General features: G+C 41.7%; 1 protein-coding gene across 6 annotated transcripts in view; it reads left to right on the top strand.

Annotated features, from left to right (window-relative positions):
- The window catches only part of Mitofilin (inner membrane mitochondrial protein mitofilin), a 32,458-nt gene extending 14,909 nt beyond the window's left edge, over nucleotides 1-17,549 (top strand). For 5 of the 6 annotated variants that reach the window (XM_077403314.1, XM_077403315.1, XM_077403310.1 and 2 more), the window contains 5 exons: nucleotides 8,496-8,654; nucleotides 10,829-10,932; nucleotides 11,309-11,496; nucleotides 16,406-16,601; nucleotides 17,144-17,549. In XM_077403314.1, coding sequence (XP_077259440.1) covers nucleotides 8,496-8,654; nucleotides 10,829-10,932; nucleotides 11,309-11,496; nucleotides 16,406-16,601; nucleotides 17,144-17,149 — 653 coding nt within the window. In that variant the 3' untranslated portion in view covers nucleotides 17,150-17,549. Of the gene's footprint in view, nucleotides 1-8,495; nucleotides 8,655-10,828; nucleotides 10,933-11,308; nucleotides 11,497-16,405; nucleotides 16,602-17,076 lie in introns of all 6 variants that reach the window. The other variant, XM_077403311.1, reaches the window with a different exon arrangement.
- Nucleotides 17,550-26,601: the final 9,052 nt, after the last annotated feature.

Below are 26,601 nucleotides of genomic sequence, written 5' to 3'. Positions count from 1 at the left end.
GGTGGGTTCCCACGTCGACCCTTTCTTCTTGCCCTTCGTTCGTGGCTGCAACGTCTACAACCCTCGCGCGGAAACACTTCGCGAGAAGAAAGGCACTCGTTTACGCGAGGCTCGAAGAACTAATATGGGTAATATCGAAGAAAAATTGCCCGCGGTCGAGAAGAAATATTACCGCCGGGCATTGACAAAGAGTCGCTCGTCAAATCTCAAAGCAATCATCATCGTTTCGAATCATCCAATTTACGACGCTGCAACATGTACGTAGCATGTTAAGCTGATATCAATTTCTTCGAAAAAAAAGACGTTTAAAAAATTAATTAAATGCAAGAATCCCTTGAAAATGTTTTACACAAATTAAACGTTCTATATTTTCCAAGAGTCGACTTTAATGTTTCCGACAAATTTCTGCACCGAATATATTTTGCTGCGAATTTCCTTCCTGCGTCAGCACCACGATGAAATTTGCAAATACCAAGAGGGTTAGATCTGAAAGGCGCGCTCGTTTCCCCGACGTGATCTTTCGGTGCACAATGATCGCGAGATCCTCGCTTTTCCTGGCTTCCAACCCTGTGCTTTTTCTGCGCATTACTGTCGAGATACCGTGCCCGTCGGAATGCGGCTTAACCGTGTTCTTACGTCGCCGTTCGAAATGCAACGGGCAACTTTCCCCTGAGAGAGAAGCGCTCCTCCCTTATTTCTCTCTCGCGCCGTGTGGTTTCAGCGTCAGAAGACAAGGGCAAAAAGAAAAGCCAGCGGCGTTCTCTCCCAGCCGGGCACTCGAGTACCAGGGCTGTCGGGTCGTATTTCAACGAACCCACTGGTGCCGGCTCGTGCCAGGAAACTGCACGACAGTAGAAATAAAGTCCTGGTGGAGTTTCTCGGTAACGACCACAAATAACGTCGACCGGTGGCGCGCGTCACCGGACTAGCGATACCGACATTTCTTTTCCCGCGATGGAAAAAACAACGCTGTAAATGAGAAAAGTCTTGGGGTAGGTAACGATTAGGTGGACGCTTGTATTGACTGTCGCGCTATATATCGAGTCGTCGAGTTGCTTAAACTCGCTTCGCGAATTTTGTAGAACGTCGAAACAAAAAGGATAAACGCTTCTACTGCGCTAGCATCGCGGCAATTAAAAGTTTTCTCGATTGTCCTAATTGATATAGTTATACCCTTGTGGAGGACCAGTAAAAAGCTGAGAAGACGACAACGGGTAATTTATGGCGAAATTAAAAATAGAGAATTCCATCTATATTCAGTAAACTCGGGGGAGGGGGGATAGTCGGAAATAATTATGCATTATTTTCATCCATTAATTGAAAGTTAATTATGCGGTGCTCACGGAAACTGTATTTCGTAAATAGTTCTTTTATTAAGAATTTATCGTCGTTTTGTTAGTACAATACGTAACGTATTATAATACTATTATATACGTTATATTCCAGATAGACATACGTGATAGTATATCGATTTTTAAATCCAAATGTTAATCGCGCGACAAGATTTAATACTAATTTAACGCCGGATAAAGATAATTAAGTACCGTTTAAAATCGGAATTGTGAAATGGAAATTCGCGTGATAAGCTGTCATTGCTTTTTCGTCCACCGGAATTTTTACGGACGCTTAAATAATCTAGCCAGCCGACGGGCAGCCGGTCGACGAAACGAAATCAAAAACCATCCGCAGTACTGCAGTGCCAAATTGATCGTTCTCTATCGGCAGAGCTTGTTTCGTTCTTCTGACGGGCGCGAGTGTTCGGAATGACGTTTCTCACATGTGAGTGTTTTTCGGAGGATCGATATTACAAAATTATACCCTTAGAATTTCGCAAAAGGGGAAACTGCACCGAAATGAAGGATATGATCGAGAAATATTAACGATATTGATTAATTTTGATTAGAATTTCGATTAAGGAAACAAAACAAGGTGATCGGAATCACGCTTTTGAAGTATCGGCGGGATTATAAGGATATATATATATTTTTTTTTAGATTTTTTTCTTGCACGTGTCGTGTGTCAGTTCTCTGAGTTCTATCTCGATTTGTTTACGATTTAGTTACGATGCCATCGTCATCGCAATTCCCATATTACGCGTTTTGTCAAAGTACAAACGTACGTGCCGGACTTGGCGTTCGATTTCGCGACGTTGACGTAACGCGCTGTAACAGCTCGAATTGTGTTTCATCGCAATAAACACTAGTGCGCACGGGTTAAACTAGTATATCTAACTGTTTCCAAAACGAGAATGTCCGGATTGAAATACATCGACAGTCTGAGATAGTTAATTGCAATCGTATGCGAAAGTATATAAAAAAATATACTAAAAATCTACAGTAAGGACTGGTTGTTCCAGCCTGTTGGTGAATACCTAATAGTTAAATCATATGTATGTCTTTGTTTATTCTTTACATTGGACAAAGATAGACATGTGATTTAACTATCAGGTAGTTTACCAATAGGTTGGAACAACCGGCCCTAAATAAAAGACAAACTTTTAACAGTTTCAGTTTAGAATTAAATTTTTCGCAAATTCTCTTCTTTCTAAATTTTTATTATTTCGTTGGAAAATCTCGATGTGATTGAGCTTGCAAATTAAAATACTAATATATATTCAAACGCAAAATTGAGTGAAGCAGTGACTCTATTTTAATGCGACTAATAAAAGAGGCTCGTCAATCGTTGGCTCTCACGCAATAGATTTATTAATATTGTTTTTTTGTCGGGCGGTCGCTATATTCGCTCTCTAACCACGACTAATTTACGAACGGAACAATAAACCGTGCTGGCGGATAGCATTTGCAGCGGCGATTAATTATCCTCGTAGCCGATGCGCGAATTTTTCTATCTGTTAGAGCTCTCGATTGCCCGATCCTCGAGCTATAGATTTTTTGTTTGTTTTTATAGAGCTTTGAACGAAAAGCAATCAATTATCCCGAGCGTGAGACCATCGATGACGGGATTTTCGCGTTTTCACGTCAACGTCTGCATCATTCCAATCTATTCTTTTTGCAGAATTTTTTGTTCTACAACCTATTTTCTGGAAAATTTCCACATCTTAGGATTGAATTCCAAAATAATAAACTCGAGATACGATAAAATTATTTTATGTGTAAACTGGTTAAATATAACATGGAAATTAGATTTACGCGTTAGCCCTTGACGTTAGATACACATTGGGTCAATTTCAATCAGCTAGCATCGCAAACGTATAATAGATTCTCAATTGAACGTACATCTCAATCGAACAAATCGAATTTGTGTGCATGTAAAATGCCATGAATAAGAGGAAGGAATAGACAACTTGATAAACGCAAGAACACTACATGGAATTAATGCACGCGACGAATTCGCTGTATCCTATAGACTCTAATAGGTCAATTAAATAGGTCTGGGAATTTAATTTCGGCAGAGTTTGCGGATGCTTGATGTTATCGATATGTTTTATCGTTTTTATCTTGGTGGCCGAGTTAGCATCCAGAGTAGCGGCTGGATACGTCTTCTGACGGAAAAAAACGCTTAAAATAATTTGCTTAACTAATGAAATTTCCGCGGGGGTCACGCGCCGAGATAAGAGAGCGCGGCCACATATCGTAAATGCTTTAAACCGATGTCACCATATGCATATCACGCCCGGAGCAATCGGGTCGTCCTCATTAGAAAGTTGCTTGCTGCGGACGATTTTATTTTACGATTAAGCTCGAACCACAGCTCGCCACCGCTGGTCCGGGGGCCGGTATCTCTCGTGGGAGGAAAAGTTAGCCGCGCATTTTACGCGATGTTTAGTCGGTGGGCCGATTTGCGGAGGCGCAGCCTCCGCAGCGTGACGCAATGTGTGTCGGCGGACAGGGGAAAAGCTTTTGGCGTGTCGGCACGACATTGGGGTTGTGCAATCCACCCTTTTGTCGTGCGTCGACCGCATCGTTACGCTCTCGTCAATCCGAGAGCGTTCGGAAAACAGGGTCACAGAAAGGATGAAGAGCAACAGAGGAGAAGAGGGAGAAGAGTGTGGGACGGGGAGAGCTCGCGCGATGAAAGCAGGGCATATAGAGCAGCCCTCGAAATTCGCGCAGGTTTCGGAGCGTAAAATGTCACGTGGCCTGGCGCCGCTTAATTCCCTCCGAAACTGATTTAACCAGCGCTTCGCCTCGTGAAAGACGAGCCCGATGGGCCGGAAACGACAGAGAGCGCGGAGAGAAAAGGTCGCTCGTTCCAAATTCGCCCGATAAGTACTGTCCGGCCACAAATTCTCGCAACAATAATGCCAGCATTTGAGTTTGCTCTTTATCGATTAACTGGAATTTAATCCTATGAGAGAGATAGAGGGGGAGAACATAAAAGAGAGAAACAGGCGGCGGCAGAGTGTGACCTGGCGCGGTGCCATCAGATAACACACGAAATTTTTTGCGATAAACGGCGGCAGGCGTAGAAATAATTATTGGAAAATATATGAAACAAAGCGCGTAACTTGATTGGTAAGGACAAGTAGAATGGATGCATATCACGGGAAGGAAAGGCTAAATATATGTCGTTGCGTTATAACTAAATTTAATTTAATTCGTGTACATCAACATTCGCAGGATTAACATCCGTTTTATGCCATTCTTATTAAGTATTAATGACAATCACAAACAAAACTGGTAACGAAGTACGAAAATTGACACGTATACCGAAGTTACAAGATAAATAAACAGTTTACTCTGAAATCTCTATATACAGTAATCAATATTTAGCGTGGTAATTAAAATTTAGAACGTCGATGGATCGAATCCCATCACTTGTAAGAGCAATTTATGAAATAAATGGTTCGAAAAGACACATTTTTAGACGTTTTTGGCTTACTATCATTATTTATTAATTTTTTTACTTTCTCACGCGATGTGCCCATCGATAAATGCGAAAAAAATTGTCCGCGGTCCGGTAATTACGATCTTCGCGAGTATCAGTGCGGAGACAATTAATTCTGACAGGCCGCAGAGCGGAACTTCGTCCGTCCGAGTGACGATACATCGCCGCCGGGGGGTACGCTTGGACAAACTAGTAATTATCCGGAATAATTGGACGCGTTCATTTGGGAGTCTGATAATTCCCGCGGATATATGGTGGATTTAACTTGGGCTCGGGAACTTTTCGCAACGACATTCGGTTCAGTCGTGGACGGCTTCGCTCCCACGTAATAACGCGATTTCGTCTGGCAAGGAAGGAACGGGCAGAAGGACCGACACGCGAGATGGGAGTGGATCCGGCTTGAAACAGCCCTCCCGAGCCCTTCGACCTTCTCCGTTTTCCGCGTCGATGCTCACCGACCAGTTCGAGCGTGAGAATCGTTCGCTGAAAGTCCATGGCGCGGCAATATAAGCACGGAGGGAAAACGGAAGCAAAAGAGAGGGAGCTAGAAGGAAAGCAGATTCTGGGATATATGTCGCACGTCGCGCAATCGGTCTGTCATTTTGGCTTTACGGTCGCTTTAACTTACCATTAAAGTCGATGCGTTCCACCAATACAACTGGAGATTCGATATTGCGTGAGAGGAAAGGAAAGAGCGCCTTGTAGACACTAATTTATGATCAGTCGTTCATATGCGGGAAAATGTAAGTAGTGCTGTGCGAGAAAACGATGGTCTCTGAGATAATTTATCTTTACCATTTATGGCCAAGCACTTTGCATTTTAGTAGCGATAAAGTTGATGAAGCTCGACCGATGTATACAATGTAGTGGTGGGCGTTGCGAGTTAAGCAGGATTTAAGTATTAATATCAAATATTGAAAACGCCTAACTCATTTTATTATATATACGTTTGCGTAGTTCCCTATACGAAGATTATATTCCGCGAATAGGAAGATTCAAAAGTTAAATTGTTTTTTTTTTGCCCAGATACATGTATTCATATTTTGACAGGCAACCGTGTAAAGATAGGATGGATGGGTCAATGTGGCATTATAGCGGATCCAACGATATTGCCAATAAAACCGGACGATGACTGACAAGCGGATATAAAACCGCCGACTTAATAACTGCCTGGATGTTAGTGAATAATTAGTTTCCAGGGCACGGCGGGTGTATACCGTCCCGCGGACGGAATTTCGCCGTGGCCGAAACGTCGATACGATTTCTATTCGATTTTTGGCGAGAATTACCTATCGCGCTATCGACCCACTCGTAAAAGGAAATAGCGGCAGACGGTCGCGCGCGGTCTGTGTGTAATGCCACCGCCAATAAAGCGGCGGAGCCGGACGGGCAATAAAGCAGAAATTGCACGACGGATTCGGTAATTCGTCCCGTATGTATGCGGACCGGGGACTGGTCTGCGGTTGCGAATTTGCGAGGTTGCTTGCTTATGCGGCGAAATTGATAATACGGTCCATCCCGACCTCTCCGAGGCGTCGCGCGATAAAAATGCGCCCTGCGTAGGATTAGCTTAAAGAGCACCGGAATTTTATTGCCGTTGCGAGAAATGATATTGCCGCGGCCACGCGAATTGCGGATTCGGTTATTCGAGCCCGAGTAATTTAAAACGGGGAATAACCGGCGCGGCTTGCTGACTAAGCCTTCGCAAGGATTTCCCTTTTTTTCTCTTTTGCTGAACGTATTATGGATATTTTATGAAAAAGAACGATAATGATATTTGGGCGACAAAAGTGCGCCCCGTAACTCGCCGTGACGATAAAGTTGCTGGGGAGGGTGGGACCCCTCTATCGCGGGAGATTAATCACGCGCGCGTCTGTGTCCTCGAAACGTTCGTGCTTTTAGGAGCGATTGTCGTTATAAAGAATGATATTGCACTTATTACAGACCGTAATTTGCTTTCGCGCTTCTCTGTGAAACCCGAGAGCGTGAACCGACTGTAAATGCTTTGTTAATTTTGAGAGACGACGATAATGTTGGATTTTTGAAATCAAACGTTTGCAGTGAAATATAATAAAAATTATTTCATGAATTAAAGCTCATCAAGCTTCGTCTAAATTAACGTTAATTCACATGATGCGGATGTTCGTACATGGCATACAAGTAAATAGAAATGTGATTTAGACCAGACCCTGAAATCTGGGAAAACGGGCTGAGAGAAACGGGAGAGAGCTGCACGGAAAATCTCTAACCGAGCAGGAGTAATTTTCTCTAGACAAGAGATCGCTCTGTAAACCCTATCCGGATTGATACACGTAATAAATCACGAGCTAGAAGCACCGAGATTCAGCTGAATCCTGTTCCTCTCGCCCGCCTTGACGGTGTTAACGGCCATGCCGAACATCTTTCCGATTTACGCAGTTCATCAATCGCCGGTCGACAGGTGGGATGCTCGTTATGCCGTCGATTAAATGCCGATTATGCCGGCACGATAATTTAACGATGATTCAATTAGTCGCGGTGAAATTAACAAATACAAAATCGCAAATATCGCGATTATATTACCATTTAATTGACCCGCGCCGAGTATATACGTATGTTTTGAAACAATATTTACACGCTCACGCAACGCGGCTCATGAAAATATTTACCACCGATGTAAACGATGTTTGAATACATTTTCAATTCGACCGTATTGATGGCAAAGTCCGTTTATCGCTCCGGCTGTTTATTTCTCCGTCATCGCCAGTTGGTTCTCGCGAATCTGTGCCGAACGGATGCGTCTGTAAAACGCGTTATCATCCAGCACAAGGTATATAATAAATAAATCGCTGAGTTAAATTCGTATGCGTACTACATTTCAATATTTTAAAAAATGACATTAATTATACGTTGTTTTGACGTCCAAGTTTTATCTTTGTTTACGAACGGGATTATGCATAACGCTGATCTCGCGCGGCCTTTCAGGACCCGAGCACGTGTCGGGAGAGCACGGTTCGACGAGCTTTCATAATTCACGTACATATCGGGATTTTCCCACGGCGAGCGCTGTTATTGAAAAATGTCGCCACGTCACGGAAGCGCGCGAAATGTTTGTCACTGTAACACGACACGAGATCCCCCGAGGATTTTCGAATGATCGGGGAACTTGGACGGATACGTATGGGTACAAATTAAATTACAAGTGAATTTTACCGCTGGTCTCCCTTTTTTTAACAATTTCGCAGTAGATACTGACGAATCGCAATTTAATATTGGACTAATAACGATATACGTATTGAGTTTTATTACGTATATCAACATATGGAATACATATATCAAATAAATTGCTAAATACCACTTTTATCTGGTATTTTTGCAATATTTAAATCTCTAGCGTATAATAATTTGGGTGTACATCTCGGTAGCTATCTCTTTTAATAATTTACGATCATAAAAATGCAAAATACGTTAGTGAAGAAAAACGAGCGCGATTTTCTTCATTAGCGCGAAGTTTTATCAGCATCATATAAACTTTCATCTCGGGTTATTAACAGGACATTTAAATTTTTAATCGTCGAGAACGTAGTGTAAGTTTCTCTCGACTGCAAGGAATTTTTATCAAGATGTTGAATTCAGTGCAGAAATTCAGTGAAATATTTTTGTTTCAGCTCGTATGGAGGAGGAGAAGGGTGCGTCGAATGTACAGATCCTTTGGGCAGCCTGTCAAGCCTTGGCTAGGACAGTGAAAGCCGCGCCGCCGGGTGCATCAAAGGATAAAGCAATTAAACCGCTGGAACCCGAAATTAAGGCCGTCTCCAAGGCAGCACGTATGTATTTTGATTAAATTTAACATTAACCAAGCATTAAAAAAAAACAATTAATTAATTAATTACGAAATTAAAGATTTAAAGAAATTAAAGAAAACCACCGAAATTTCAATTTATAAATTTTAACACATAAGTAACATAAATTTATTATGTAGAAATATGCGCCCTTCTGTTCCACGCGCGGGATGATAATTTATTCGAAATTTTATCATGTACATATATGCTAACTTACGTGCCATGCATTTGAGTGCACTTGCCTCCCAAACGAAGAAATAACGCGATGGGCTCCTAAAGTAATTTCGTATTACCGTGGGCTGCGGTTTGCGCCTGATACAAAATACGGCGAATAACTTCTAAAGTAGCGCAAGAAACTTAGAAATGCGGAGCGTGGACTTTGCAGCTGTGGAGCGTCGCCGCATTTCTCGTGTACTGCAGTCGCCCGTAATAATTATTATTTGCATTAATTGTGTACATTGTTATTATTATTACTGCGCGTTTTTCGCAAATGAATTTTGTTGATCTAACGCCGGGCTGAGTTAATTAACTTGACAGTGTAGAATCTCATGTTACGTTATTATTATCCTTGAAACATTAAATACACACGTGCATATTCGCAGAGTATGCGGCTAGTTGAATTAATTTAAAACCTAACGCACTCTTTCTTTTTCTCTACATAGCTTCTCTTTTTTACTTTTTTTAAACGAGCAATTTATCTAAATTCCAGTTTAATGTTTATTTATACATCTCCATTTATGTTATTCTACGCTCTGATATCGAAAAATATAATTTTTGTACGAGATAGTTGTTGTTTCATCCTTCACATTTTTTTCGGCGTGACATAGCGCCATTTCCAACGCGTTGGGACACGCTTTCAACAGCACTTTGCTGCACGCAACAATAGCATTCGAGCGTATAAAAGCCGTGATTCACATATTTCATACCTCTTCTCTATACACGATACTTTTTCCATAAATATAATTTGTCATATATATTTATTACTTCTCTCTTACTCTTGTCTCTTTCCCCTATGTACATGTATATAATGCATATAGATCTTTGTATCTTGCTACTTCCACAAATCTCTCGATACTTGCAATCGTCAATTTGAAATACCAAGATTCGTGATGTTGATTTTTACTATAGCATTATTGATATGCCCTGCGTCAATCAAGCTTAATTTAAAGCTGCGAACACGGAGGAAAGAGTATTATTCCAGCTTTTAGAGTATTATAGCAGCTTTTTCTCCATTCGGGAACGAGTTCCGTATACGCGCTTTTAATCGGTCGCTCGCCGCCGCCGCCGCCGCGTTCCAGCAATTCGCGCTTCCCAGGGACCGCGTTCGTTTCGAACCGAGTATGAAAAGCTGGAACAATAGAGACGACGACGGGGTCTCTCCCTCAAATCGTGGTGCGTGTGTACGTGGGCCACACGACCGAGCGGATAAGAGCGGAGCAAGAGCAAAACGCGGCGCGGAAGAGAGCACCGAAGATTTACGGGTTAATCGGAAGCGAGCGGGACCTTCATAAAGGCTGTACGGTGGGGCATTTCAAAAGAGTCTGTGTCGGCCTGATGGAGCGCCGCGCACATGTTCATTAATTATGCCCCTACCGGGCGAACATTCGCCCTTAATTGCGTCAAACGTCCATAAATTTTTTCCCAAGCGCTTTCACCGTTTTAATCTCCCACCGCGAAGTCACCTTCGTAATTTCAATTTTCGCTGAAACTCGCGGCCGACAACACAACGAGAGGCGCCGTCCTGGTTACCGGCGTAAATATGCGATTATCCGATGCATAAAAACAACGTACAATAAACTTATTATCGTATTATAGTATGTGCACCGTTATTCACAATAACTAAATGCCAACCGCAACTTGAAACATATATCCGTAGCGTGTTATAGGAATGTAAGCAATACAACGACGGAAAAACGTAGCCAGATTGTTGTGGTTATGGTGGCCACAAAGCAAATTGGACTACAGCGGATATTCAGTTATTGCGAATAACATACGTACGCTGATTAATTTTGCTTGTCGGAATTGTCGTAATGTCGACTGAACGAACAAATGAACGAACCAAAAATCGACGTCAATTGGTACTTCAATTAATTAAACAGACGGCTGAAGAGCCGTCGTACATTCGCATCGATTCAATTTTCCATTTCCTTTGATTCTAGCGAAAGAGGATCCCCTAGTGCGCGCCGCTATCCAGAGCATTCCCGAGGAAGCGGCCAAGAGAGGCGTGTTCCCGGAGAATATCCTCCGCGAGAGGTTTCTCAAGGTAATTACCGTGCTTCTCACATTTCTTAAAATCAGGTTGCTCTTGCTCTTACGTGTTCTACTTTCGCGAGACGATCTTTGAGATCACTAGTACGCGATTTGAACCGACAAGCGAACAAACGTTGCGATTTTACGTTGCGTGTTACAATATAATAAACTGTACTTTGTGCAATTTATTTTACTGTACATTAGTTTATTTGTAGGTATAATCAAGTTTAATTAAATTTATTACGTCAGATAGATGTAATAAATTTTACACAGCCACATTATCATTTTCTAAAGTTTCCTTTTTCACTTACACATTTTTCATCAGCTCGCGGAATCTCTTTATGTAAATATCAATTTTTGAAAATGGCTCGCTCGTTGTGCATTACCAGGTAGAGAGCGTGGCGAGAAGATTAGCTATGGTGCCTGAAGGCGGCGCAGCCCTGCCTATATATCTTCTTAGTTATCTTCAAAGTTTCTTGATCATCAAAACGGCCAATTCAATTCCGAAAAGGGAGCTTGAAGACGAGCCAATCGACGTAGACTCGCTGAATACGTACGACATACTCCAGCGTGCCAGGTAAGAATTCTCGTAAATTGTTACAGATTCCCTCATATCTTTGTAGACGAAGCGGTCGAATGAATTTATTGCACGTAGAAACTCGCCGTAAACGAGGCGCGAAATACCTTCCCCAATATCTGTTTTATGGCAAATTGATTATATACATTCCCTCTTGCAAATTTCCCGAATTCCGTGAAAGTTTACGATACGAAAACGGTACGGGTTACGAAAGTAAACAACGACGGCGCAAAATTGTCGATGCTGAACACCGATAGAATTTATCGCGTCGCCGATTAAATGCACTTTTATTGTACTCGTAACTCGAGCAGCAATTTCCGCGTCACGCAAGGCCCTCCGTCTCCCTTTCTCTTGTTCGCTCGCTCACGTTTTGACCCTATAAATTATCCTTACGAGACCCTAAGGACTGGGTAGAGTGCAATATATCCAGCCGGCCATCAACGAGGCGGGAAAGACGAAAACACCTGCCGTAATACCCGCCACGTACACTTTGACAAAGAACACCGCCATTTACTACTCGTCAGGTTATCCCCGGCGAAATCCGCTGGCGAGCCGTTTTACCGACTTATCCCTTCGTTTTTCTCGTGTCAGCGGCCCTTCGGTTTCCCTTATGGAAGACACCCTCGATTTATCCTGGGTAGCGCTAAATAAAGATAAGCATATGCGTATGTCTCGCAAAATATGTGTTCCAGCTCGCTTTAATTTATTTTTTCGAGGGAAAATATTACGTATCCCATAAAAGCATTATAATCGCGTTTTCATTAAAATCCACAGCGTTAAATATTTGCGCGAAAAAATGTAGCGTGCGAGAGCGCTGTAAATTTATGAGAGAATTCGTCGTTAAAGTTTCATTCTGACGATAGATATTCTTGTGCAACTGTGCAAAAACGGTTTTGGCACGTAATGACGGTATCCGATATGCGAACGATCTCACGTACAAAAATCTGCGAGAATAGCGGCGTGTGTTTTCGTTCGTACAAAAAATTCATCACTCGATCGTGTCGCAGCTGAAGCGAAAGAATCGCAGGTGTTTGGGAAACACCACGTGCGGATGAGATTTTTAAAACGGCCGCGCGGCCGCCGCGATGCCACGTCACGGGATGCTGGAGAAGCAATCGGCCAGCATCTCTCACGTGCCACGAAAGGGTAGTTTTACATACTTAATAGTACTTGCTGGTACTCGTTGTGGCTCGCGAAATGTCGAGTGTCGACCGCGAAGAAAAATACACCCTGCGCGCCGATTTTCCCGGCGATTTATACTTCCCTTTTTCCCTTATCTATACGCGCGGCTACTCCTCGTGCCTATTCCTACGAATTAAAAATACATTATTCAGCGTATCTCGCGAATGGATTGCGAAAGAGAGAGGGAAAATGTCAAGGTTCATCATTGATTCGAAAATTATGCGGGGCATAATTTTTGCGAAGTACGCCGCGCGAGGCGTGTGAGAGAAAAAAATTGCAGTTTCTCGAATAGATCGTGCACGATCGTACTCTGCGAAATTAAATGTAACTCGAGTTAATTTATTGGTTGAACACAACCAAAATTTGTCTTTGAAGTCTTTGAATGACTCGTAGCATTTTGGCATACGTAATTTCGTAATTTCACAGAGCGGAGCGCTTGCAGCGTGCTCTTTTAATCAAAGCTGTTCCGCAATGCAATTCGTGTTATACTTTTCCCTCGCCGCTCGTAGAAGGCGTGAGCGGTGTCCTGATGAATATACTTAATTATTCTATCAGGAATACTTTTTCTTCCAACCAACTTGTGGGATTTCGCACAAAACAAGCCGGACAAGCATAACGCGTGCTTGCCTGCACCTGCACACGTTATACGAATGACACTCAGCGGCGTGAATAAGTAATACGTTGCTGATGCGAGTGGCACACTTTATCAGCGGACTAAGTCTCGGGTCGATCTCTATGGTAGGTCCAAATATGTTACGCCGATATTAAGTTGTGCTTTTAGAATTGCCGATATTTGTGTTAGGTAACTCGCGCGACACGTTTGTCGTCCACGAACGAACCACGTGCGGACCGAAGCCCGGACGTGAGCATCTTGAATTTTTAATTTCGGGGCGCACTGCAGTATATGCACACGCTCTTTCAACGCCAATGGATAAAACTCCCGGGTTGTCGGGGGGAGAGGGGGTACGGTCGATATATCACGAGAATACATCCATAAAAGATTTCGCGGGTTTGAAAGGGGCATTATTGTCTTAGCTTTGCAGCAATAAATGAATATTTGATGATGCGTTCAAAAATTTACATCCCAAACTTTCGTTCGATTAGTTGGGAACACGCGCGACTGTAGTTGCGTTATGAACGTAAGTAGGTCCGCATTCGTTATTTTATAGTTAGCCGCATTTTATTTTGAGCAACAAAAGTTGATCCTCTTTCTTAAGGCTCCTGGGTAGTCACCGCGGCCATATTGGATTCTTACTATCGAGGCGAGGAAAACACCCAATTTTGTTGTGCATGCCATTTTCAAATAAAAAGACATTTCAATAAAACATCACTATAGATCGTTTCAGAACACTTCCAAAATTGGCCGAAAACTACCCTTTTCTCTCGACAATAAACAAACAGCCATAAAACGAAGCCTAAACATACGGGAAAAACAGCCGTTTAACGACTATCGAAAGGAGGTGAAAACGTTCCTTCCGCATGCAAATCTTACTTTTCGGCCAATTTTACGACTTTCACGAATACGTTAAACGTTAGAGCACAAGCACAGAGCAAATAATAAAGAAATAGCACGCACAACAAAATAGGTTGTCAATATGTCACAAGACAGAATTCTCCATTGGAGAGAGTAGAGATTTCTAAATGGATACAAGCAATGAACTTTGTTTGTCGAAAGATCTGACACAAATTGTTGATTATCTGTTAATTAAAATTAAAGGTGAAACTAAAAGGTTTCTCTCTTTACTTATTCGAAATAGATGTACAAGATTTTCTTAAATTGATAAAAGCTTTTAGTTCTCACATAAAAGATTTTTTTTATAAAAAAAAATAGATATTAACGTTAAATAAACCGCAAAATTTGTAGATAAAATAAAGTACAGGTGGATTCTTTGTCTTGATGATTCTGTGATTTAATTATCACGAGAAGTGTCTATATTGCGCACCACAGTCAGAACGATCGATCGGCGTAAAGAAAACTGAGCTTATCCGCGATCTACAGCAAAGGAACACATAAAAACGAGGGATTTTCTTAATAGATCCGGAGGATCGCTCGCTCGTCTCACAATCAGTGAAGGCCAAGCAGAAAAGTTCCCGCGAAGCGATATCGCCGAATATGAAATCCGAAAGCAGCAAGAAACTTCAGAATCCGCGATCATTGCGCGTCCGTGCCCCGAATTAGGCCACATGCATGGACTACGTAGGAGAGTCGATCTCAAGATACCGAAGGGACGAATAAACGTTCCACATCGCACCGTGCTACGCCGCGTCCTATTTCACGTAGTCGTTCTGTAGGATCTGTTGTAATGAGAAGATAGGCAGTGTAGTTTCCGACGTACGTTGGGTTATCCCGTGACGTCAGTTAATTCTTGGGTTTTTTTTTAAGCTGATGTAATCTTAACAGTAGACCGGTGTAGAATCGAGCATGATCCGATAATGGCCAATTAATTCCTAAATTAATAATGTGATGTTTATTAGCATCATCACTAATATTAAATTGATTATCAATTTAATAATGTAATATATTTTCAGCTTTTATAGTATTAAAAACTTCGTTTGAAGAATAATAATCGGCGCGTGGGTTTAAAGACATAAAGATGAAATATATAAAATTTATAGAAATTATTATTAAGCATAAAATGCCGATGGCCGACAATGTCAGTATTCATTTATTCTGTGTTATGCATATATACATAGGTCAATATTTGCTTAAAATTAGCAAATTGAAAAATATTGAAACGCATGTTTGGAACTAAGAACATAACGAGATTTAGATCATTCGTTCCAATTCGAGGATTAGTTAATTTATTATTTTTAGTCTTTCATAAATTGTCACTGCTCTTCAAGTCATTTTTATTGTTTTGCTCTAAATTATCAACAGAATATATAGTTATATTGCGATTTAAGGCACGGCGATATTTTAATGCAATAAAAGAAAAAATGATTTTTAGTTGTATTGTCCGTTCATATAGAAATCCTTTTGCGCCATTTTGGGAACATTGGGTATTTTTTTCTTTCTGCCTTCCTAATCTACCGGGTAAGCCGGGACGCAACGTTAATCTCACTTTCCTTATCGCAAACGACTCGGTGTACTCTGTGCAAAGTTCTCAGCATATGTTCTATCCTGCATGCGGTTTTCTCTGGGAGACTCAGCGTTTCTACGCCGAGAGAAAAGCGACATCCGCTGGATATCACCAACTTAATTCTAAGCCGGTGAATAAACGTTTCGTCCCCCGAACAAACGAACGAACAAAGCTCGCAGGGAATGCCAGTTTAAATGTTCGGCCAGAGACGAAGTTTTTATAGCCGCAGCTTTTCTCTTTCTCCTAATCGGCGTTTCCTTTTGGAAGATCGCGTGTGATAGTCTGATAGTCTAGCTTTCGGTTGCCGGATGTAGCCAAGGAGAAGCGGGTACGTTCCCGTCTGTTTCGAAACTCCGGAATGAATTGGCCAGCAACCGGTTGTACTCGTGAATAACCATAGAGAAATCGGCCAACAAATCTTCCGCGCTGATTGCTCCCCACAAATTGCAGACCGTGGCCGCTCGTTGTTTGCGAGGCATTCGATTATATCAAATTAACAAATCGATATGAATTTATAACCAGAGGTATCATTACAATTTGTTAAACTGCGTCGCGCAAATAAAAATGCAAATGGAATTGTCTGACGACGAGAACCAACGTCGTTTTGCTCCGGCTTTGAACATATCGCCCCTAACTGCTTGTTTCAGATATTGGTGCGATCGCGGCGACTTCAAAATGACCCTGAGGTACATGAATCTGCTCAAAGGTGCGCCCAGAAGCATCGCCAGCGACTGGATGAACGAGGCTAGGATCCTGCTGGAGACGCAGCAGGCGATCGACACCCTGTTGGCGTACGCAGGTGCGACCGGCCTCCTGTATCTCGGCGCCGGTGATGCCGCCAAGGTCAGTGCACTAACAGTTACAACCTCTTAAACAAACAAGACGATTAGTACGCTCTCACGATGGTCCAGCTGCGTTGAGAAATGCGTGTTTTCAATAATTAATAGCTACAAGCCGCGGGATCTTTCTCACTCAGTACCGAAAAACGATAGTTCGCTTATCAAACAATATATTTCCATGTAATACAGGTATTGCTTAATTTTTCTGTGATAGCAGTCGCAGCATGTACAAGATTAACTATATATATTTATTTGTCACTGAGAAATTTATTTATTGCATTATGTATAGCAATGAGTGGAGTATCTTTTTTTTTCAGCTAAATATTTTGTGATTTTTCAGAATGCATTTTTTGTTATATATATATATATTGATTAATGTATATGGATTAATTTACTTGACGCTATTGCTTCTTTTGATGTGAAAAAGCATTCTCGATTATCAATGTAGAACTGTTCGATGTACATAAGAGCGTTTACAGTAATTGGAGGTGGATCCGTGACCGTCCCTTCACTTTCCTTTCGGTGTTGTCCGAATTGTTCCAGCAGAAGTAAAGCGGGGGCAGAGCGTAGGAAACTGTCCCGAACTACGAGACGGGGGCGTCCATAAAAGAACGGGGCGGGGGTGACGGAGGGGAACAGGGAGAGACGGAGTTAACCGACGGCAATGAAGAAAACGAAGGAATGAAGAACACAGAGATCGCTGCCAGCCTTGTATAGTCAACAATATCTTTTCTAGCAATAAAAAAATAGAAATACTGTTTGCCGGGAGAGGCGAATACACAGAGAGACGCTTTCCTTTTCCATCCTTACGATCGTTGCACGTAAAATGCACTTCTGCGCGCGTTAATACCGCCTTCTAGACTCAATTTAAATTTTTCCGTGGGTTATCAAGTACACACAAAGGGAATTTTAAATATCTCGGATAGATCTTGCCGCACGGAACAGTGATATGTGTGTGTGTGTGAAATTGCGAAATATTTTATTCAATAATATTTTATTCAAATAAATATTTTATCCGATAAATTCGCTTTTCTCATCACGCCGAGTTTTCTATCCAGGAAAGAGTCCAAGATTTAACATTCCGCCGGGGCAACGGGAGTTGGTGTACGTTAAACATTTATTTTTACTCGCCGCTATTTCGCTCAACGACTCAAGTAACGAATCGAGACGGAGTAGAAGGTTGCCGGACGCTGTGTAAATACCGGAGGCAATTTTGTTTTAAGGACGGCGGTATAAAAAGGCGTTTAAGTGCGTCCTACGTTTATCGCAGCGCGTACACACGGATATTTAAATTATTATTTGTGATCGACACGTGCGACACGCGGTCAGGCACGTCTTGCACGCGTGTCGCACGCATCGGGATCGCCCGTTTTGTCGCGCTTGCATTTTCGACGATCACCCGATGCGCGTGTATTTGGCGAGCTCTCCTCGTCCTGATCCATCCATCCATTTTGAGTTGAGTACCTTTTACTTTATAACCGGATATTACTCTCTCCCGCGCGCCGTACTCTCGTCGCTCGTGTCGCATCGATCGCCGCGCGTGTCGCGTGTCGTTACCTCGTCTTTCGCCTCTCACTCGAAACCTCTTCGCGATTTCAGACGGGACGGGGAAGCGTGCTAGATATCATTGTAAAAATTGGAAATAAAGTTGTTTTTCGTGATGTAATGTGATATATTGATTGATCTAACGAGAACTCAATGTTCTCGAATTATGAGATGTTTTTATTGTTTTGACCCTTCCAGACGACTAATTATCGTATTTTTAGAAAAGGGTGTACAGTGTTTTAAACATTTTTAAAAACATTTTATTTATTTTAGAAACGTTTTAGTTCATTGAACAAATTTTTTTTTTTTTTTTTTTTTTTTAAGAAAAGCAGCGATATTATTCTTCTGAAATAGCGAACGTGAATAAGAATAAAAGATGAGTATATGTTGAACGTTTGATCGTAGACAATGATTCGCGGAAACCCCATGAATGGCCTTGAAATAATGACGGCGCCGTTTGCCAATGCGACAACGTCGTTGGCCGGTATTAATTAGTCGTCTGGCGTTCTAAATAGGCCATCATGTACTTGCGACAATCCGGAGAAATATCTTCTTGGAATCAGAAATGGAATCCAAAGACAATGGACAATTTACTGTCTACAATCAGCCAATTTTTGTTGAGTAATAATGTTGAAAGTGAATAATAAAATTTATTTCCTTTACTTTTTCAGCCACGTTACAAATTATGCATCGATTTAAAATTTGAAGTGCTCATTTGTTTAAATATATGGTTAATTTTGTATTTTTCAATTGTCATGATATGTCAGACTATAATGTGCGATAATTTATTTTAATTGCAAATTTGGCTCAAGTGTCAGAGTATTGTCAATGATGATTATTTACAAGTAAGTATATTGTATATTTAATTTTCTTTAACAATACATTCAACAATTAGCTCTCAAATAGGAGAACGGCATTAATTAACAACAATAATAAATATTCCGACATGACCGAATTTCTGCGTTGCGCAAAACTTCTTGTCGCGAGGGGAATGCCAAGGATTTCGTTAGTCACGAACTACCGTGTGTTCTTATCGCGAAATATTCTGCATCTCTGCAGTGGGTTGTCTTGCGCGTTAAATAATTCTGGGGAGAAATTGGCGAATGAGCACGGTTAATTGCGTTAACTAACGACATTAATGGCACACGTGGAAGAACACTCGGAGCTTCGTTACAATGTGCCGGGGTGAAACAAGGCAGAAACTGTGATACGGGGTCAGGTATGTGCGCTGAATACAGAGTGAGCGCAAAAAAATGTGGTAATCAATGGAACTAATTTGTATCCAGCATTTATTGAGAGAATTGTTTTTAATATAAATTTAAATTTATATTATATAATAAAAATTGTTATCAATAGAAATTATAAATATAAAGGGAAAAATGCGTGTTAATAAAATCGTACGTGTCTCTTCTGCGCATCATATGATACAAATTTTACACGTTCTTTTTCTCTTTTTCGCGGATGCATAAAAATCTGCGGCTCGCAAACGCGATTTACTCGTGGGAGTATTATACGCGAATTTAGGATGCCCGGTGTGCCTCTGGGTCCTCGTGTCTACCCCTAACTTAATGGAGCCACCGCGAGCGACGTATTTCCGTGTGAAACATATAGCTTTGCGTTGTTTTGCCGCGGCAAATAAAGATCCCGAGGGGTCGGATAAAATACTACGGCGCGCGCAAAGACGGCGTGGGGCCGCGCTAATTGGCGACGTTAATGACACTCGCGGCCAGTGCTCCGCTTTAATCTAATAACGTCAGTCCGCTCTGTAAAGGATAATCATCCCGGTTGTCCCTCCGGGCAACGCCAATTTGTCGCGGCCGCGGAAAAAGTTTATGCCCGCAAAGCGGCGCGGCTGAATGCGGACGTTTCACCGCGTGACCAAGCGGCTCAATTAAAGACGCGCTGCGATGCTTTTTATACTGTAAAAAATTCATTCGGTGTACGGAAATCGTCGTAATTTGCATAGGTCCACATATCGCGTGCGGGGGCTTTGTTCAATAAAACGCCTCTACGCTACGGTTCAAAATCAATGACACACAATTCGTGGAAGAGAGATGAATAAATTAGCTAGAAGCGAATATATAGGTTCTTTATATTTATATTACGACAGAGATGTGAATGATGAATTATTTCTACATGATTACAGATGTCGCAGAATCTTTTTTCTCGTTTTGTTTTCGGTTTTGCATTCTAGAAATTGGCTTTCGAGTTGCAGCGTCCGGGCGACGATGTTTCCCGCTTTATCTCTGAAATCAAGGTGAACATTATACCGTCGTTGACGCGTTGACAATTTAAAATCAATTTGCCATTCGCGTGCTTACGATAACGGCCACGCTGCCCACGATCGTAATGCTCGCGAGTTCGACGTGAGTTTAAACCGCACCCGGATGCTGCCGACGCTCCGAACAGACCGCCGAACCGAACCACGTAACGTACCATCATCGACAACAATTGCAATTGCATTAACATTCATAACTGGTCGACGTCGATCCAGTCCGAATTAGGGATTCGCCCGGTGACCCGTGATGCCAGACTACAACGATTGTTTCGAACCGATAGCATGCTTCGTCATGGCCGGAGAAATGCCGTAACGTGCATCACTATTTCGTGCGAAACTGTCGAAAGTGTATATACCCTTCATCAGTATTCATCACACACGTGACCTATAATCGGCAGTGATGATTAATGATGCCGCACCTCTTGAATGTAAAAAGTATATCAAATTGAAAAAAATATTTTCTATTGATCTTTATCTTTTTAGATTTGTTTCTATAGAAACCTGTGCTTTTTCAAATATAAAATGTACCTAATACTTGCGCGTTTATTTTGATCTCGAATAATGACGTCGCTTTTGATCATAACGTTACAGTATCCGGTCCCTAAAACTATTAAACCGAGAAACATATTCTCCGTGGCAGCCGATATTCCCGTCGGACGTAGGAATGCAACTACGACAAATCGAAATAACAACGGCGCAATTTCACGGTGGGTCGGCCGTTGTCGAGGCGCGCGTCATATATCGTCCGTGGAATAATTACTATAGCGGAAGGACCGACGTCTCTCTCGCTGTCGAACGGACCGTCTGGAATTCCCGGATCGAGCTCGCCGAGGCGAAGCGTCCATTCTGCGGATGCCAAGGTGAACGTACACACGACCGGGCGGCAGTACATCGGGGTGAGTACATGAACGCGCGCGCACGAGATCGCACCCCCTCTCGACGACCCCCGGGGGAGGTGCAGTTGCGGCGGCGGGTCGGATGCAAGCGGCACCGGTCCGTAAAGTAATAAAGGAGTCGCGATATGCTGCGGAAATGCACACGCGCCACTGGGGCACGAGGCTCAGTGTATAATAGCACCGCAACGCGACAGCGTGAAGGCGTGAAATACGCTTGGGAGAGGGTGTGTGGACACGTGGGTCGAGAATGTCAGAGCTTTTCGAGCTTCTAATAAAACCGAAAAATGGTCAAGTTTATACATAATTTTTCTTTATAATGATCATTACTAATTTTTAATTGATCTGCCAATGAGATATATATTAGATGGAGACTAGCTCTGAATATAGCGTATCACGCTATTTCATCGTTAAAATCGAACTCTAAAGATAGTTGTTATAAACATTTAAACAAGGCTAGATATATCGTGCCATTAGTGAAAACTATTTTAATTATCGCGTAGTGTAATATCTTTTTATCGTTTTTATCACAACTGGCTCAAAGTTCCCACGGCCGTCATTACCTTTAGCGTGAGATGTCCTCTTAATGGTCGATAGAATCTGAAACTTACATGAGTCGTTCTGCCGGCGTCGATGTGATTACATTTCTATGTATAACCAACGCGATCGAAAGATCGGAGCCAAACGAAGATCCGATAGTTTTATCGCGCGACGCATTCTCGCGAGGTGCATCCCTCCGCATCGAGAATTTCGAACGAACGGAAATGGCCCCTCCGACGAAATCTGCTTTCGGCAAAACTCACGGCTTTCGACAAATCGCGAAATCGTTTTCCGCTCCTTCCTGCACGCGTAAAACACTGAACCCGAACGATCGGCGTTCAATCGTAACCGACATTTGTCATTCAGCCGGAAGCCGTCATTAATTAGCCGTCAAGAGGTAGCGGAGCCGCGGCGCGCTAAACTAATTTGAATGTCGGTGTCGCGTTGAATATGAATGCCATGAATTATTCGACATTCATCGCGATTATTAATCGATGGCACAAGTTTTTCGAACGCCGCGAGATTAATTAATCCTTTTTTGTTTCTGATAGCGCGCGGGGGAGGGAAAAGGCCTCGTGCAAAAAGGTTTCCGTGTCAAGCTGCTCCCGGCGTGAAAAAAAATAACGCTTACGATGCTGGTAGGTCGCCCGTTATACAAAGACACGCCGTTTTTATCTCGCCGTCAGCATTTTGACATTTTACCGGTGATGCGCGGCGCAGCGACGGGCCCGCGATGTATGTGCACAAATTTTTATTTGTTTTACGCTGAAAAGTCAAAGGTGATTCTCGCACTTTGTTCCGGAGCGTTTACGAGACTTTTCAAGTGTCTGTGTTTTTTGCGCGAGCAGTTTTCCGCCAACGTGGTCGCGTTATTCGCTTCGAAAAGGGAGGCTTCGGAACGACACGCGTAAGATAATTGCAACGCTGACTTGAAATAACATTTTTTACAACACGATGACGTATACATTTCCGGGATAGCGCGTCGGAGGCTTCTCGTATCCTCGTTGTTTCCCCGAATGTCTTCGCAATTCTCTTTTGTTACACCGCGGCTATAACGAAGTACAGTGAGGTACATAGTGCGATACCACAGATATGGTGCCACAGTTATTTTAGCTAACGACCTCCGCTTTGCGCCGTCACGATTCGTACACGAGCGAACGAGGAGCGCAGAGACATGCGAAAGTGTCCCAAATAAATTATCCCAATAACAGTAGACGTGTACGATTAGACGGCAAGGTAAATATTCTCAGGTTCTTTCGAGATTCACCGAGAACCGAGAACAATAAATTATGATTAAGAAGACGCGAAATCTCGACTCTGCCCATACGACAGACTGACCGTAGGATCCTCCGTCGCAATAAATTTCCCCGGCTTAGGATCAACGATCGCTTTACTCGGATTGGGCAGGGTGCTACGTAATTTCCGCCGGTAGAGCGGAAATATTAGCATATTTATTGAACGTCAGTCGTCATCCTCGGTCGGATTTCGGTTTTCGACGTTATATAACGTCCCTGTCGCGCGAAGATTTTCCTTCGATAGAATGGACACGCTTTGCAAAGAACGTAATTGCTCTAGCGGTTCTGAAGGAAAATCTCGACCTCTCCGTATTGAAAGGCGATCCGTCACTTTGCACCGCCTGGCCCTATACCGCCTAATGGATTTTTTTTGTTTTTTTTTGGAAAGAAACGTCCTTCGAGCCGACATTTTGGCTACTGCGAAAAATGGTTATCTTCGCAGCCGCTACTTTTCACGATTTTTAACTCTACTATCCCGTTTAATCGAAGTTTTATATTGATGATATGTAATTTATACAGAGAAAGAACAAAAAGGAAATTGCCTCGTAAATGATTATTAATTTTTATGGAGGGACTGGATGGTTTATCTCTTGAAATCTCTTTTGCTCGCGATATTCGCGTATTTCCATCGCTATACCCTCGGCTGTGAAGTGCCTTTGATCTGCAAACGTTATGTGTGTGTGCTACATTTTTAATGTATCTTTTCATCAGTAGATTTTGCTGAAATTTCACAATCTCAATGTACAGAGCTTTATCAAATCGCTTTAGCGACCTTATAGCCGCAAAAAGGAGCGCGAACACTGCGACGTTGTGCTACATCATTAATATGAGCCGCTTATTTCTAAAGTGATATAAGTTTAGTTTTGAAACTGTGTGTAAACATCGAAGGGAGAGGGAAATGCTAATATATACAATATAGTGCATTGGTTTTGGCGAGAATTCTGAAACTTTAAAATTGAGTTTCTCCAACAGATAGTATGTAAATTTTCAATTTTGTTGACTTTAGGTTTTAGCGTCGAAAAATCTTTGAACGTTTTATTGCATTTGACTCGTTAACAGCGCATTACGAAATTGAAAAATTCGTCGCCGATTCGTAGCGTACACACTTAAATTGCCTTAAATATTCGTCAGCAAACATTTTCAATTTTAATGTAATTTTTACAATTGCTTGTTAGTATGCATGTCGACTGAGGGGGGAAAATGCTTACTTCAAGTACATTTTCACGAGCGCCACTGATAAGAAATGAAAAGAGGGAGCAGGAGAGGGACACAGAATGATAAATAATCGAAAATGATATTTTTTTCTATCTCTCGGCGAAGTTTTTAATTAACAAATTTACATTTGATCTACGATGGAAGCAAGTTTTTAATGAATATGCAGCACGAAAGGTTGGATCGAAGATTCACCTCATCGTACTCTTTTAGTATACGGAAACAATTTTTAATGTGCTTCGCGGGTACTGTTTAAGGGGATCCTAAAGCCGTCTGTAATACCGGCTTTTTTTCTTAGCACTAATCTTTTAATTGGCTTTATAGAAATGCAAAATTCTTGTCTAGAATTAAAGTACGCATCAAAATCTAGGTCATGGTGATCGACGTTATATCGAAAACGAGAAAAAATTAATATTTTTGTTAATTTTTGGTATACGTGACGACAATATTTGCTTTGTACAAAATTTCCACAATAAATATCCACAAAATTAGACCGGCATGACCTAGGGACAACATTTAAGAACAATATCGTGCAATTAGATCTAAGATTGAAAGCCTAGAAAAAAAAATTAGTTTAAATAAACTTTTATATGTCCAAAAGCACATTCAGGTTGACATTGCGTGTAGCGAGAGATGGCGCAGCAACCGAAACAAGGACAGATGCCTCTCGTTAGACAAGGACAGATATAGATATATGACATAGAAAACAGGATTAGAAATGTTGACATTACCGACGTCGAGGAAGTTCAGCCTTCACTTTAGGATCCCCTTAATGACGATAATGTTGCAATAAAAAAGATAAATCTTAGGACACTCGTGGAATTGATTTTTTATTAACCCTTAAATGCCACATCTCTCAAGAATCTCGTAAATGACATGAGGGGTCTAAAAGACCCCAGCATGTCTCCTTACTCATTGATTTTTTTTATCTTTAGTTATGAAAATTTTTTTTAATGTTGTTCAAGGCTTAGAAAAGAGAATAAAATGCTTATATTGTTAAAATTTTAATTTCAACTAAGTATAAAAAATTAAGTAAACTGAGTACTGCTAAGTGTATACGAACGGGTAGGTCACGCACTCAGCTATCATTAATGGGAGCATGAGCTCCATTTTTGGCAAGAACATTTGAAAATATATCATTGTAAAGGGTCTGGGACATTTAAGGGTTAACCGTAACTCATTAATTAATTATAATTGTTCAAAATGAAGGAAACGGTGACAAATAGTTAACCGCGTCATGTATTGCCGCAATATTTACAATCTTTACTTTCTGATCCCGGAAATTCAGGCCGAAAAGCTTCCACAAGCGCCCTTCGAGGAAATGATTAATTCGTGCAGGAGGAAACCGAAGGGGTCGAGATCGGCGTAATACGACGAATGGTTTATCCCCCGAATAATTCTTAGTGTCGGAGTTAAGTGTATTTGACTAGGACATCGATTAATCTCGGTTAATCTTGTTACTGCGTAGTGGAGAGATATGTGGTGAGCATAGACCACTTTATGAGAGTGACGATGACAAATCCAATTCAAAGGAGATTGCGGAATAGATGTATTCATCACGTGAGTACATCTGAGTACATCAGTGAATCATAATGAAGAAGATGGAAGTGAATTTGAGGAAGTTAACTTTGTCAAGTTATTAATCATAAATTTTGCATCCGCGGTAGCTGAATTAGGGCAAAAATTCTAAAAACGTTTATTTACCTTTAATAAGAATGATTAAGACTTTATTTCATCAGAACGTCAGATTTTTCGCCGCGTTTGAGGACTTACCAAGATAGACGGCGTGTTTCGTTGTCAATTGTTAACGACACTTATTAAAGAATCGGTACGCTCTGTGAAATCGTTCATGACAACAGAGCGTACAAATTCTAAAATAAATAACGTAACACTGCTCTTGAGTCAGTGAAAGTTACCGTCGTGTATTCCACTTGGTCTCCGCTGAAAAAGACATTTTACAGTCACAGATCGGCTAGAAAAAGCCAAAGAGAAGAGTTGCAACAATCAAATAATGACTTTTTTAAAATTCCTACCTTGGATTTATATATTCACATAACGGTTTTTTAATTCGAATAATTTTTTATATGATAGGCTGCTCGAGAAATCGGTTAAAAATGTCTTACAAAGATAGGAAGTGATAATTTATAGATCACACATACGCACATACGCAGGAAGCGTGGAAGCACCGTCATGCACGTTACATCTTTTGTTGCAGGGAAAGCGTTACTTTCTCGCTATTTG

The sequence above is a fragment of the Temnothorax americanus genome, unplaced genomic scaffold (assembly GCF_048541705.1).
Source record: "Temnothorax americanus isolate GAGA-0224 unplaced genomic scaffold, ASM4854170v1 Scaffold17, whole genome shotgun sequence".
Taxonomy (NCBI): Eukaryota; Metazoa; Arthropoda; class Insecta; order Hymenoptera; family Formicidae; genus Temnothorax; species Temnothorax americanus.
Note: the sequence above shows the minus strand (reverse complement) of the source record. Positions and strands in the feature narration are given on the sequence as shown.